General features: G+C 33.7%; 6 protein-coding genes across 7 annotated transcripts; 3 read left to right on the forward strand and 3 right to left on the reverse strand.

Moving 5' to 3' along the window:
• The first annotated feature begins 91 nt into the window (after nt 1-91).
• LOC120775119 (pre-rRNA 2'-O-ribose RNA methyltransferase FTSJ3) lies at nt 92-2,879 on the forward strand. The gene is made up of 3 exons (XM_040105137.1): nt 92-272; nt 332-2,131; nt 2,200-2,879. The coding sequence occupies exons 1-3, from the start codon at nt 206-208 to the stop codon at nt 2,775-2,777; spliced, it is 2,445 nt and encodes an 814-aa protein (XP_039961071.1). The 5' UTR covers nt 92-205; the 3' UTR covers nt 2,778-2,879.
• A 112-nt stretch (nt 2,880-2,991) lies between these two features.
• On the reverse strand, nt 2,992-7,121 carry LOC120774351. Its single transcript, XM_040103936.1, has 9 exons — nt 6,950-7,121; nt 6,437-6,538; nt 5,798-6,195; nt 5,490-5,740; nt 5,264-5,357; nt 5,059-5,201; nt 4,963-4,999; nt 3,705-3,875; nt 2,992-3,618 (listed from the first exon to the last, which is right to left on the reverse strand). Exons 1-9 carry the CDS (start codon nt 7,043-7,045, stop codon nt 3,246-3,248), a joined length of 1,665 nt encoding a protein of 554 aa, XP_039959870.1. The 5' UTR covers nt 7,046-7,121; the 3' UTR covers nt 2,992-3,245.
• A 477-nt stretch (nt 7,122-7,598) lies between these two features.
• Nucleotides 7,599-10,035, reverse strand: LOC120774352 (solute carrier family 25 member 46-like). Its single transcript, XM_040103937.1, has 8 exons — nt 9,883-10,035; nt 9,613-9,801; nt 9,363-9,547; nt 9,165-9,288; nt 8,947-9,105; nt 8,830-8,886; nt 8,541-8,756; nt 7,599-8,484 (listed from the first exon to the last, which is right to left on the reverse strand). Exons 1-8 carry the CDS (start codon nt 9,912-9,914, stop codon nt 7,929-7,931), a joined length of 1,518 nt encoding a protein of 505 aa, XP_039959871.1. The 5' UTR covers nt 9,915-10,035; the 3' UTR covers nt 7,599-7,928.
• A 267-nt stretch (nt 10,036-10,302) lies between these two features.
• Nucleotides 10,303-11,787, forward strand: LOC120774294 (39S ribosomal protein L3, mitochondrial). The gene is made up of 4 exons (XM_040103816.1): nt 10,303-10,441; nt 10,525-10,621; nt 10,682-11,220; nt 11,285-11,787. The coding sequence occupies exons 1-4, from the start codon at nt 10,404-10,406 to the stop codon at nt 11,721-11,723; spliced, it is 1,113 nt and encodes a 370-aa protein (XP_039959750.1). The 5' UTR covers nt 10,303-10,403; the 3' UTR covers nt 11,724-11,787.
• A 27-nt stretch (nt 11,788-11,814) lies between these two features.
• On the reverse strand, nt 11,815-13,061 carry LOC120774295 (beta-lactamase-like protein 2 homolog). The gene is made up of 5 exons (XM_040103817.1): nt 12,855-13,061; nt 12,610-12,776; nt 12,332-12,541; nt 12,170-12,279; nt 11,815-12,108 (listed from the first exon to the last, which is right to left on the reverse strand). Exons 1-5 carry the CDS (start codon nt 12,971-12,973, stop codon nt 11,839-11,841), a joined length of 876 nt encoding a protein of 291 aa, XP_039959751.1. The 5' UTR covers nt 12,974-13,061; the 3' UTR covers nt 11,815-11,838.
• Nucleotides 13,062-13,077: 16 nt separating this feature from the next.
• Nucleotides 13,078-14,597, forward strand: LOC120774296 (adenylate kinase 8). Of its 2 annotated transcripts, none has more exons than XM_040103818.1 (5): nt 13,078-13,420; nt 13,482-13,611; nt 13,683-13,796; nt 13,861-14,201; nt 14,439-14,597. In XM_040103818.1, exons 1-5 carry the CDS (start codon nt 13,322-13,324, stop codon nt 14,595-14,597), a joined length of 843 nt encoding a protein of 280 aa, XP_039959752.1. In that variant the 5' UTR covers nt 13,078-13,321. The 2 variants fall into 2 exon arrangements, with proteins under 2 accessions (XP_039959752.1, XP_039959753.1); XM_040103819.1 differs by lacking the exon at nt 14,439-14,597 and adding an exon at nt 14,258-14,382.
• Nucleotides 14,598-14,618: the final 21 nt, after the last annotated feature.

Genomic DNA, 14,618 nt, shown 5'->3' on the forward strand with positions numbered 1-14,618 from the left:
AAAGGAAAGTTAATAACTATATTAAATTGAAGTTCTGACATTATACTTATATTAATAATTTAATTTACTGAAGTGTGGTAACCCTATCATTTGTAGTGAGTGCTGCACAACACGTGTAAGCCGTACTTTTATTTTACTGGTATTTTTTTAGTAAATTAATATTTAAAAGCAGTTTTAAAGCCCTTTTTGCAAATCAGTCACTAAAATGGGTAAGAAGACTAAAGTTGGAAAGGCGCGGAAAGATAAATTTTACCAGCTCGCTAAGGAAACAGGTGAGTACATATTCCAATTCCCAATGAAATCTTTACTTTTATTCATTTACTGCTTACAGGTTTTCGTTCCCGTGCTGCATTTAAGTTGGTACAACTTAATCGTAAATTTGGTTTCCTACAGCAATCACAAGTATGTATAGATTTGTGTGCAGCGCCAGGAGGTTGGATGCAAGTCGCCAAACAAAACATGCCCGTATCGAGCATTGTTGTTGGTGTCGATTTGTATCCCATTCGTCCAATACCAGGCTGTATAAGTCTTGTTGAGGATATTACCACCGAAAAGTGTAAACAGTCGTTGACCAAGGAGTTGCAGTCGTGGAAAGTTGATGTTGTACTGCACGACGGTGCTCCGAATGTGGGTCGCAATTGGTTATTTGACGCTTACCAACAAATATGCTTAACATTGAATGCGTTGAAACTTAGTACACATTTTCTACGTAGCGGCGGTTGGTTTGTTACAAAAGTGTTTCGTTCCAAGGATTATAACGCATTATTGTGGGTGTTGAAACAGTTATTCAAAAAGGTGCATGCCACTAAACCGAGTGCTTCTCGTAAGGAATCGGCTGAGATATTCATAGTTTGTCAAGGTTACTTAGCGCCCACAAAAATAGATCCACGATTTCTGGATCCTAAATATGTTTTTGAAGATTTAGATATCGAGGGCAAGAAAAAAAATGCCTTGCTGCATCCTGAAAAGCAGAAACGCGTCAAGGCCGAAGGTTACACAGAGGCAGATATTGCACTGCGTAACGAACTATCTGCTACGGAGTTTATGCAGTCAAGCAGTGGGTTAGGAGCGCTACAAAGTATAGGTTCAATAATCATCGATGATGAGCGTATCGCAAAACATCCAAAGACTACTCCAGAAATTCTAGAATGTTGCAAGGATATTAAGGTACTTGGGCGCAAGGATATTAAAGGATTGTTGGCATGGTGGAAGACCTTAAAAGATGAATTGTTTAAAAAACCTGAGAAGGAGACCACCGTTATAGAGGAGGAAGCTCCAAAGAAAACGCTCACACAAGAAGAAATAGAGGATATGGAAGAGGAAGAATTGCAACAACAAATAGCGGAACTTGCCGAAGACGAACAACGTGAGGTCAAACGGAAACGGAAGAAAGATCTCAGAGCAAAACAGAAATTACATGAAAAAATGAATCTAAATATGGTGATCAAAGGCGATGCGGGACCTCAAGAAGAAGCTGAACTGGAAATATTCGATTTAAAGAGTGTTAAATCACAACGTGAACTAGACGAAATGTTGGATGTGGTGCCTGATTTTGAAGTTGAAGGCGAAGCAGTCGAAGTACCGAAATTGCCAAAATATAAAGCTTACGATAAAGATGATAAGCGCCTGGATGATGATGCCAATTATGAAAACGACGACGAGCCCGATGTATCCCCGGAAGAAGATTCTGAAAGTGACTATGAGAAGGATGGCTTGGGTTTGAGCGAAGACGAAGACAATACAATCGAGGCACAAAAGAAAAAGAAACGCACCGAACATCCGCTTATAAAATCGGGAGACTTTAGAGATAAGGATACAAAACGTCAACAGCGTGTGCAATTGTGGTTCGAAAAAGATAATCTGCAACAAATAGATTCGGAAGATGATGAGGATTATGATTTAGATCGATTAGCAAATGAATATAAAAGTAAAGGTGTAGCAGTACTGGGCGAATCACAGCAAAATGCCGACTCGGCAAAATTACCGTTAGGCAAGAAAGCTAAAAGGCGTGCACGACATGATGACGCAAACGAGAAGTCGAGTTCCGAATCCAGCGATAGCGACTCTGATGCCACTGCAGATGAAGATGACGAAGATGGTGAAAAAAAGGTTGCCGGCAATATGGCAAAAGGTGAGTGGAGCATTAAATTATAAATTATGCATATATATTATATATATATATATTTTTTTTTTTGTTAGAGCCAAAAGCGAAGAAGGTACGACTTTCCGAAGAAGAGCTTGCTCTTGGATCTATGATGATTAAGGGCAAGAAAACACGTCGTGATCTTATAGACGGTGCTTGGAATCGTTATGCCTTCAACGACGAAAATCTACCACATTGGTTCGTTCAAGACGAAGATTTACATATGCGAAAACCAGTACCAGTGCCAAACGAAATCATAGAGGAGTATGAACGTAAAGTGCAAGAATTAAACGCACGGCCAATCAAGAAGGTAATGGAGGCTAAGGCACGCAAGCGCAAACACGCGCTCAAACGCTTAGCCAAAGCAAAGAAACAAGCTGAAAAAATAATGGACGACAACGACGCGACGGCGCAAGAAAAAGCAAAACAGCTAAGAAAGATTTACAAGAAGGCGCAAGAGAAGAAAAAGGAAGTTACTTATGTTGTAGCGAAAAAACATCAAGCAGCGAAACGTGCGCGTCGTCCCGCCGGCTTGAAGGGACGTTACCGTGTAGTCGATCCGCGACAGAAGAAAGACAAACGCGCACTGAGTGCGAAATCAAAGCGCGAAAAGAAACGTAAGGGCAAAAAATAAGAAAACTATATTAGCACTAAATTTATACATATTGCTATGTACAGAATTACATAATAATAGTTATAGTTAATAATTGATTAAATATATTTACAAATTCACAAAGAAGCTTTTTAATTTCAAACAGAAAAATTGGCATTTTTATACCCAAAAAAGGGTAAATTATGTAAAAGTAAAAAGATTTTTTTAAATTATTTTTTTTAATTCTTTTTTTTATTCTTCAAAGACAATAATCGTATGTATTCATAACTTTTTTACAACAGAAAACTAAGGCTGTTCTAAACGCTTAAGCAACTTAAATACATATATAGACAAAATACTTTGAACGGACTAAAATAAGAAATGAGAGTAAGCTTTTAACTTTAGAAATAGTGTTGTTCATATTTTTTTTACATAAGAACGTCTAAACTAGCCAATCACCAATTTTTTCATATATGTATGTATGTACTTTCTTATCTCTAGTTATAATATTTAAGAAAATATCCATATTCCTACATTCACAACTACAGTATGTACTGAAAATTGCATAAATAAGGCACCAATTCCTTTGTAAAACCCTTTGTAACCTTCCATAATTACAATGGTATTAAAACAATCTCCTATTCCTTGATAATATGTTAATAGCGGTTGCACACTCTCACCATTATCAAGATTATCTATAATAGTGTCAGTATCCTGTAGTAGAAGGCGATGCAGAATAGTTTCCAACGGATAAAACGTAATTTCGGTAACGATGCGTGCAATCAGATCAGATCTAATTTCCATTTTTTGATTATCCAATTCGCTTGGTTCTATTATTCTTTTCTTACGTAAAATGGCCAAGGTAGAGTTTTTTACCAGCACTCTAGGGATACAGAAAAGTAAGTAATTATGGTTTGAAGTAGGTGTGCCGTTTGCGGTACTCTGTAGTATAGATATAAAATTTATTACCTAAATTCGTATTTTGCGATTTCCATGCACATGTAAGGAAAAAATAGTGATTTTACGGATATTTGACGTTGGCAGTTAGTCGAACTGGTAGAACCGACACCGGGTAACATTAAGTTTCCTACAGTGCTCATTAAACAATATCTTTTTAGTCCGAGCGTAGCAGCTTCAATACTATAAGCGAAAATAGTGTAGACAAATTTGAATATTAAAGGGAGCAGGATATGTGCCACAACTTGTAATAAAAATAAATTACGAAAGTTACGAGTTTCGCGCAATTTATAACCTCGCTGCAGTACTATAAGTAAATGATGTTCACTAAATATCAAGGAAAAAATTAAAAGTAATGTTTTTGTTTTGTTTCGTTACTAAAAAATTTGAAAAAAAAAAACTTTTTTTTTATTATATTTATATGTATATGCAGTATTGCAAATAATGCATTAAAAAAACGAATTGAATTAACATTTGAGTTATTTTTTTATTTGTAGTCCCGAAACTTTTAATTAAGATTTTTTTTTAAATTTTGATCTTAAGTACCGGAGTGAAAAACAATGTTAATTTAAAATTTGTTTTTAATTTTAAATCCCAAATACCGAATTCAAATAAAAAATATTTAATTCCAAGATTATAATTAAAAATTAAAAACAAAAAGAAAAAATGTTAAAATAAAAAAAATCCATTTGCGTATTTGGTTGTCTACCATTTTGTTTATCTTTTGAAAATGAGCAAAATTTTTAATAAAATATCAGGACAGTTTAGCTCTTTTTGCCTTATGAAACACTACATTTTCAGTTTAAAATATGAAAATTTTTATCAGTTTTCATTCCAGCTTTTCATTTGAAAACTATAATTTTTTATTTGTTGCTAAATTTTTTTATCATAAACATTTTCTCAATTTTTAATTCAAGATGTTTGGAATTAAATATTTATTTTTAATAGCAATAGAAATAAAATATTCAATTTTTAATCTCAAAATTATTGAATTAAATTTTCGCAAACCTACTCAAATATATGCTAAACGCAAAAAACAAATACATATATATTATTTTAGTTCTATACGAAATATTTGATTACTACGGTTAACCAATCTTATTTTAATAGATTTTTTTTAAGGCAATTTTTTAATAGAAAATTTTTCTCACGAGCTCATTGACTAAATTAAGGTTCTACCTATAATTTCGAAATCAACAAATATTTTCACGTTGCGAGAATATAAAAAACATAATTTTTTGTTAATTTCCGTCTTTACATACATACATACCATTGGCGGATTATACAGACAACTAACGGAGTTTCGCCTTCATAGAAAAACATTTTGAAAATTAATAGCATTGAATGTTGTTTCAGTCTGACTAACCTGTGAAAGTGTCATTTCCTATCAGCCAAGAAATGCCTTTTAAAATAAGGCTACAACCAAGACCTTTCCAAAATGTTTTAGGACCTTGACGATAATACAGTTGTATGATGATTGGCACTAACGAAAAAGGCAGTAAATGAAAGCTGTAAAATGATAAATGATTTGTTAATTATTAATAAAATTCAATATATCATTAAAGTGTTACCTTCGAGCTACGTTGTTAACTTGACATTGTTGACGCAAAACAATAAACGGATGAGAGAGCACATTATCGACGAACCAGCTGAACCACGTCAAGCCTATAGGATCATATTAATTGCTATATTAGTAACAAGTCAGCAAACTAAATTTCGTTTTAATTAATATTTAACTTAGAAGTGCTACTAGTAAAGTGTGTTATTATTATTATTTTTTTGTTCAATGGTTCATACCTTTGCTTTTATCCTTTGGAATATCTGATTCTGAATTTCTATACCTATTGTCACATAAACATCTTGGAAGTTGTGCATATTCATAATAATAATCCGAAAATATCTCTTCTTCATACCGTTGTCTCCGATTGTCGTTTCGTCTCATTGAATTTTCGTTGAGAAAAAGTATTTCTTGGTTTCTCCTTAAGGCTTCAATGAGATTTGCTGAAAACTCATATTCTTCTCTTGTTAGCAGTTCAACACGCCCAACACTAAATAAACATAAAATTAACTTGTTTTTAAGGATAAACATTTTTCCAGCTACTCACACTTCTGGTACACCCACACCCCAGTAGCGCATAAAAATTAGAAAGTTATCCTTATTATTGCATACTGGACATCTAAATAAATCGCCGGCTGAGTGTGCATACGTTTGTAAACACAATTTGTGAAACCAATTGTTGCGGCAACACGGCGAGCGCAACATTTTCGCTGGATTGAATTTATTAGTTCCTTTGAAAATTTTATCACGGCAGATGCAGCAAATTTCATTCGCGTTTGGACGAGACTTGGGCAATTTAACATGGCAATGACAATACGAAAGAAAGGGTGCAACAAATTGATTTCTGGCCCCATTTTTTAGGCCGCAAATAAAGTGAAATGTACGTTGACAATCACGTTGGCTGCAACTAATATTTGCAATTTTCTTTTTACAATAGCAGCAATTCTGCAGGTGCATACATTTCATAAAAAGCAAATTTACGAAAAAATTAATTAGTAGGCACATAAAGCAAAGAAAAACACTTTTTGAAAAATACTTTTAAACTACAAATAGCTAACCAACAAATAATTTCCGTTAATCCGTAAACTAATCTTATATTCTATTAAAAATTAAAACTGGAATTATCATTATTTCGTGAAAAAAATTTATGTATTAAAATAAGTATTTTTTCAGTTTGTTTATTTACCCTCGTGTTGAAAAGTCTGCGTTGATTTGAAATTTCATCTAGAAAGAATTCGTAAACCCCATAATCATCGTCTTGATGCCCTTGTAGCCCAGAAGAAAAGAACTGAAAAGATAATATGTTAAAATGTAAATAAATAACGTAAATTCAGAATTATTTATTTATTTATTTATTCATAAGCTCAAGTTATTTATTTATAATAAAAATAAATTAAACAATTCTTTGATAATTTAAACATGATTCCATTTTTATAATTACAAATTTTACAACCGATAAGTTTGTTTGTTTGCTATTTGCACAATGCGGGCAACTTTGTTCAAGGTCACCATACTTTTTAATTCGGGGAATCCCATGATATGTTTTCCGCCCTCATTACTGAAAACTTGCTAAATCATATTTAATTATTAATATTCACGGTTGCGCTTTAGCATACCATCCCACAATTTCAGGGTTAAAAGTGCTCATAACTTTAAATTTCAAACCATAGAAATTTATATTTATATATGCATAACTAACCAAGCAATTTTTGTGCACCGCTATGTTTTGCTTTCTTATAAATGGACCACATTGAATTACATCTTGTTGATTAGAGCCGCAAAGCTGACACTGCATTATTAAAACTTTTAATATTATTGTTATTCACGCAAGTAATGAACAATAAATTCGAAAATATATTTAAAAGAACTTCACAACATACTACTTTTCTCAGACAGCTTATTAGAGATGCTAGATTTTTTGCAATAAATTCTATTAAAGATGTATGAAACTCTAACGATTTTCGATTATAAGTAAATTAATCGATACATAAATGTTTCATGGTAATCTTTGTTTATTTGAATTATATGCAATTGCTTCACCTTGAGGTGATTGTGGTATTCATAAGGGATTTTTAAATTATTTGATTGTCTGACTTTGAATAATCCTTTAACCTAATATATTTCACGACCATTTTCGGTCTACCTGCTACTCAATCTTCTATTAAAAATTTGTGGACAAATGGCAGCGCTAACGAAATGAAAAACTTTTAACGGCAGGTTTGACGGAAGTTTTATCTGACATCAGAACCATACCGACAAACGGTTGTTTATTATTTATAGTTAAACATTAATGGATGCGTACTCCTTAATAATACAAATGTATTAGCCGAGTCAATAATATAAAAATATTAGCGTTTTGGCCAACTTTACCGCTTTTTATTTATTTATTTTTGTTGCTGTTAGCATCAAAAAAATTTTTACTTTCATGTCGTGGTATAATTGCATTGATTTTAATTATTAACCAAACTTACAATATTTATCGTTAATCTAATGTTACATAACATTATCATGCAATTTAGCTACTTCAGTTTAAATATATTATTATTATAAATTTTAGCATTTGAAATTTGAAAGCATATACAATTTAACAGACCACTCCTGTCGTCCAAGTGTAGATATACGATGTATGTATATATATTTGAAACTGTTAAAAATTAATCGCTTCATTATTAATTACATTAATCCACCGAACGATTCCCAATACTTTGAACGTCCAATTCACTATTGGTACTTAGGCTCGGCGAAATTGTCGTCGAATTCGAGATAAGTCCACGATCCAAATTATAGTATTGCATAACTTTTTGTGGTGGCCGACTAGAAATCACTTCAGTTATTTGTGTGACAACCCACTTTGTAAGCTTTATAACAGCAATATGTGCAGCGAACTGTAAAACTATAGCGCCAAAACCTTTATAGAGTCCTGAGAAACCTTCTGCGGCGACTGTAGTACGATAACAATCGATAGCACCCTGATAATTGGTTAGTATGGGTACAACAGCATAGCCATTATCGAGATTGTCAATAATAGTGCGAGTACCTTGCAATTGAATGCGATGCAGTATCGTTTCAAATGGATAAAATATCACTTCTGTGGTGAGCATTGAAATTAGATTCGAGTAAATTTCTACATTTTGATTCTCCAAAGTGTCGTCCTTATATTTAGCACCCTTGCGTTCTTGAGCTTGTTGGATTCGACGACGCATAATACGCGATGAGATACCTTTGATCACAAGTCTAAAGAATTCGTTTTACAGACTTATAATTTCAATAAATTCTTAAAAAAGACTTACCCAAATAAATATTTTGTAATGCCAACAGACATACACGGACCAATTAAAGCCCACGCCGGTAACATACGTCCTTTTTGTGGGGAGCTCCAATACAACAAACGTAAGCTTCCTTCTCGGAATACATCAAAAAGACCAGGTTTTTCACTGGCTATATCGCTCTGCACTGTCTCCACCAAGGAAGCAGAGTAAAATGGCATTACAACCGCAATGCTAACGCTATCCATTTTATCAATATATTTTCAGTTAATTAATATTAATAAAATTCAATTTTAATGAGTTTTAGTCATACCACTTTAGAACAATATGCTGACCAAATTTCTTTAAAGTTGTACGGCTATCCACATCTCTGCAAAATTAAATGATAATTTCATATAATTTTTACAGTTTCATGGCGGACGTAGCTTACTTTGGCCAATGTGTTATTTTGGATATAACGTCATCTACTGCTAACGACATGCCTCGAACAAGTAGGCAACTACCTAATCCTTTCCAGAGTGTAGTAACACCTTGGCGCCGATGCAGATGTATAATGCTGGGAACTAGCGCAAATGGATGCAAATGGTAGCTGTAAAATTTCAAAGTTGTTAAATTTAACAATGTTTGTATAAATTTCAATAAGTATACCGTCTGGAAGCATTGTAAACTTGACACTGTCGTCGTAATACAATGAACGGATGGCTAAGCAAATTTTCAGTTACCAAGCTGACCCACTGAACTCCTATACCGAGGTACTTCCGTATGGATATTTCTATCGCCAGAAAAAATCAAATAAATATGTAATTCAATGCGTCAAAAAGATTATGTTGAAAAACTATATTTTACCATCCTCTTGACTATCATAGTAGTTATCTAGCACTTTGTGCTTTTCTAGCGGTAATGACAGATCACGCTCTGAATTGACATATTTCAATCCTGTTGAACCACCAGTCGTCATGTCATGTGCTGAACCGCCTAAACTGTCAAGATAATTTTGTGTGTGCAATTGTCGTTCATCATGTAGAGGAAAGCTGAAATCGAAGGAAACTATAAGTAATGATACACCTAAAAAAAGCTGTTATCCACTTAAACTTACGTCATGTGAGAACGTTGTAAATTTAGTGTATTAGGTGGTACTAATGCACTCGCTCCAGCTCCGGTTGTAATGTTTGATGTGGTCATTATTGGCCCCTGAATTTGACTTGCACTAAATATATTACGAAGTCGAGTTTGCTGTTCAGGCTCGTCGCTATCATCATCCTCATTTTTTTCATTTGTCGCATACCTGTAATATATATGTAAATCACAAATCATGCCTTAAGGAATACCATTGCGAAACGAAAATTAATTATTTGCATTCACTCACATTAATGTTGAATAATTATTCATTCCTGCCATTACACGTCACGGCACTACGAACAGAATTATTATAATTTTGTTATTATTCCTATTTGTGCGCTCTTTATATTATTTTTAATAAGTTGATAAAAAGAAATATTTCTTCCTACTAAAATATAAAAATTCTTCAATTTCCCCTTAACCATCTGAGCAAGTGTCAGAATTTGGCAACTGATTTTTAACAAAAACAATGAGCTTCCGTATGTTCAGTGATAAGCAAAAAATTCGTTCCTGAAATTAAAATTTAAAATATATCTATAAAAAAAACTCGTTTACTAAAATATATTTTTTCCAACATTATTACTAACTATAATTTGAGGTAATATAGAATATAAACGCATAGTATAGTGAATGTATATATATATTTTTGAAATGTTAATTAGGTGTGGCAAGGACAAGTCTGACTGCGGCTCGCTCATATGGTACTAAAAGAAAACATTGCTAATGAATTAAAATTTAGTGCAAAAGAAAATTTATTTAATCAACAAAATGCTCCGCACACTTATTATTGACCTAAACAAATTGCGGTAAGCGTAAATTGAAATGAATAGTTTCATTAATTAAAAATGTAATGTCTTAACTAACCTCAAATTTTAACTATACTCACTAGTCTAAATCCAGTCGTGGTTACACAAGTACGGGAGAAAGGACATTTAACCCGACCGCGTTTGAGAAACCCTTACTGGTTTGTACGCAAAGAAAGATTGGTAGGTAAAAATTTGAGAAGTTAAGATTAACTGACAAATACTAATTTAATTTGCCACAAGGCTCGTGATACAACGGTGACAACAGAGAACAAAGCTTTCGTCAAAGAAATAATAAAAGACAAATATGGTCCTCCGGCAATTATTAAAGGTATACCTTCCTACGACCAATCAGCTTTAATAAAAACAGAACAATTCGAGCGACAGCCATGGCATGAAAAAGCACGTCGTTGTGGCCTTATAGCTCGTAAAATTGGACAGTATCCACTTTGGTTGAAAAATGGAGAACGTATACGTACCACATTGTTACAGGTTGTGGACAATCATGTAATTCGCTATATACCTCCTCATGAATACAAACCTGCGCAAAAGCCTAATGTTGCCAATCTGAATAAATTTGGCTGCCTGCTAGTGGGTGCCGAGTCAGTAGATCCCTCCACATTAACCAAAGAGTATTGCGGGCTATTTCGTGATTCTGGCGTTATGCCTAAACGTAACTTGGCGAGATTCATTATCTCCCCAGAAGCAGCGATACCTGCCGGCACACCATTAAATGTTGCACACTTTAGAGCAGGCGATTTTGTTGATGTACGAGGCAAAACGTAAGCGTTTAAGAAAATCCAAATCAAATAAAAGACTGATTTTCTATAAAATATTTTCCTTTAGTGTCGATCATGGCTTCCAGGGAGTAGTAAAGCGTCATGGATTTAAAGGAATGCCTGCTTCTCATGGTGTAACAAAAACACATCGTCGGCCTGGTAATATAGGTGGTGGTGGCGAAAAAGGGCGTGTATGGCCGGGCACAAAAATGCCTGGTCATATGGGTAACCGCTGGCGTATAGCGAAAGGATTGCGTATCTGGCGCATAAACACCAAATATAATGTGATGTGGGTACAAGGCAGCGCCATTCCAGGATCTACCAATGGACTTGTATATATTTACGATACAATTTTACCGCTGCGAAAACATAAAACAGCTCCACCTTTCCCCACTACTTTTGAAGAAGAGCTAGAAGCATTAAGTGGACCATCAGATGATATATGGTATGAAGACGTGCATAGTTTCAAAGATGATACTATAACTTTCCAACCAGAAACGAATTAAAGTAAAAACTTGTTAAAGAAATTGTTGTAATTTTATTAAAAATATACCACCCCTAATATATACATGTGTAAATATACAAATTCTTTCTAAATGACTGCATTTGCCCAATGTCGCATTATAATACACTGTTTTTCTGTAATTCGTAATATTTCTCGTCATTATTTGACATTAACTTAAGTTTTCCTTCACGTTGCAACTTCTCAAGGTGATGCCCAACATTATAAGCAGCAGCCGGCCACAATTGTTCTGGTGTCTCTTTATATACATCACGTACTACATCCATAGCTTGTAATGGTTTATTAGGATTTCGACTAAAGAAATCTAGTACTTGTACTTCGCGCTGATTTCTATGATTAATGTAGTATTTGATTTTGTCAACTGGTTCCTATAAAAACATATAACGAATTTTATAAAAATGCAACGAATTTTTATATTCAGTATTTTACTTCAATTATATTGCCATGTGCAGGATATATCACTTCAGGTTTTATGCTCAATATTTTGTGCAAGCTTTTCATGTAATCATATAATTCTTCAAATACTGCGGTACCTTCACCTAAAAAGTACAAATTGTAAAATCTGACAACCTTGTTAATATATTTTCATACCCAAAATACAGTCACCACTAAACAGTATGCCATCTTCCGTGGTCAACACAACATGATCTGTTGTATGGCCCGGGGTATGCACAATTTTCACTTTCGCACCCTCTACACTTAGTTCTTGTTTATCCTGCAATGGATGTACCTTAATATTTGCGGGTATCTCTGGGCATACATCTAATGCGTCGGTACGTGGGAATTTATAAACCAAGCAATCTAAATGTATTTAAAGAAACATTAAGCGAATTAACTTTAAGAACTTGGAATATCAGCTTATTACGAACCACTCGCAGCGCACGTCTTTATCACATCTTTCACCCCTCCTACATGATCATGATGCCAGTGGGTAAGTATAATTGTACTTAATGCTGCCTGTTCCTGCTTTAAAACGGTTGTTAAATTTTTGATATACTCCGGCACGTCCACATCACCAGTGTCTATCAAAATACGTCTTAAGAATAGTGAAGATATACATACGTACATAAGACTTACATATGTATATCCATTTAAGAAATAATCTTTGACCTACCTTTTGCCTGTTCCCAATAAATATGTGTTAGTACCTTGCAAGGTCATCGGCCCGGGATTGCAGCCTAATATACGTATAATTGATGAAGTGAGACGAGTAACAGGTGGTATTAATGCCATTTTAAGAATGTTTGCCACTTTCTAAATAAAAAAATTTTCGTCAGTATAAATCGGTGATAAATCTTATCAGTACTGTGAAAACTAGAATGTAAACAAAAACAAATGTTCTCTAAATTGTCAATCGCAAATATATTTTAGCACAGGGTTACAAGAAACAATAACAGTACGGCGAACAAAAATATTTTCCTTTGCTACACCCCATTTTGTAACGGAATAATTGCTTTCAAAACAAGTAATAATGACAGTAAGATTTTAAAATATATTTTGGTTTCCTTTCGAGTGCAACTGATTTACTTTCATATATTTTTCTCGCAATTTGATTAAACTTTTTTACTATTTACATACAAAATGTCTACTACTACTACTATAAATAAATTGGCATTAGCTGAATATTCCGCCGAATTGATGGTGTATTTCGAAAAACATAAAATTATCGAAATTATAACGGTGAAAAACAAAAAAACCAATCATATTTGGTATAACCTGACTTTATATAAAATGTTTACAGCGTTTAATGGTTGAAATTGGCTTGATTCGTCCCACTAATCCACAAAACTGGATCGCTACCAATATTCGGCGCATTGCAGATGAGTTTTATCATAAGTGTTTAAAAGCAAGCTATACATCCAGCAAAATTGGTAAGGCGAGGAAGAGATCTTTACGAATTTCTTTAATGTGCTGAAATAATTTGTTTTATGCTACTCTAAAGATTATTACCAATTGCCGCGACATTTTCACCATCGCATAGTTATATTTGGACGCAGTGGCTCGGGTCGCAAAACTCAAGCGCTGGCGATAGCAAAACGTTTTAATTTAATTTATAGTAAACTACAATCACTTAGATTTTTACATACAAACATATATTAATAAGTTTACACAAAATTTAGTTGACGCCGAAAATTTGATTTACACAACTTTCTTTCGAAACGATGAAGTCGCACAAAAGTTACATAAGGCATTCTTAGACAATGTGGCAAAGGATAAATCGTCTGCGGTATCAAAAGCCATACAGCAGCGCTTATTACAAATAGATGCCCTACGACAAGGTTGGGTATTGATTAATTATCCACGAAATGTGGAGGAATTCACCGAGATGTTTGAGACCTACAAAATACCACCCAACAAACTTATTTATTTGCAATGTCCGGAGATAATGGCGATGCGACGCCTAGTTGCAAAGCCAAATTTGGGGTGCCCGCAAAATACTTGTGAATATATAGAACATGAGGTAATTCAACAGGTTATATAATACAAATATACATACTACTGTGATCTAATTTATAGATGAATTTTTAATATATGTACATAACACGCGAATTTCGAATCATCGCTTTAAAGGAGATGAAATGGACAAAATTTACCTTTCAATTTGATCACAGTAGTATGTATGTATGTGATCTAAGTGTTAAAAAAATTAGCGATAGTGTATTTACTTAAATATATTCCATTCAATTAAATTAAATAGATGGCATATTTCTCACAAAACGAAACAGCAATAAACGACTACCTGCAACGTCGCCATGAGACCATCTATATAGACTCAACACCTTGTTTTGAGGCTGTGCGTACAAACTTATGGACACAAATGGAGCGTTTGCCTTATGTAATGGGTTATAAAATGTAAAAAAAAAAACTTTATAAAAAA

The sequence above is a fragment of the Bactrocera tryoni genome, chromosome 4 (genome assembly GCF_016617805.1).
Source record: "Bactrocera tryoni isolate S06 chromosome 4, CSIRO_BtryS06_freeze2, whole genome shotgun sequence".
Taxonomy (NCBI): Eukaryota; Metazoa; Arthropoda; class Insecta; order Diptera; family Tephritidae; genus Bactrocera; species Bactrocera tryoni.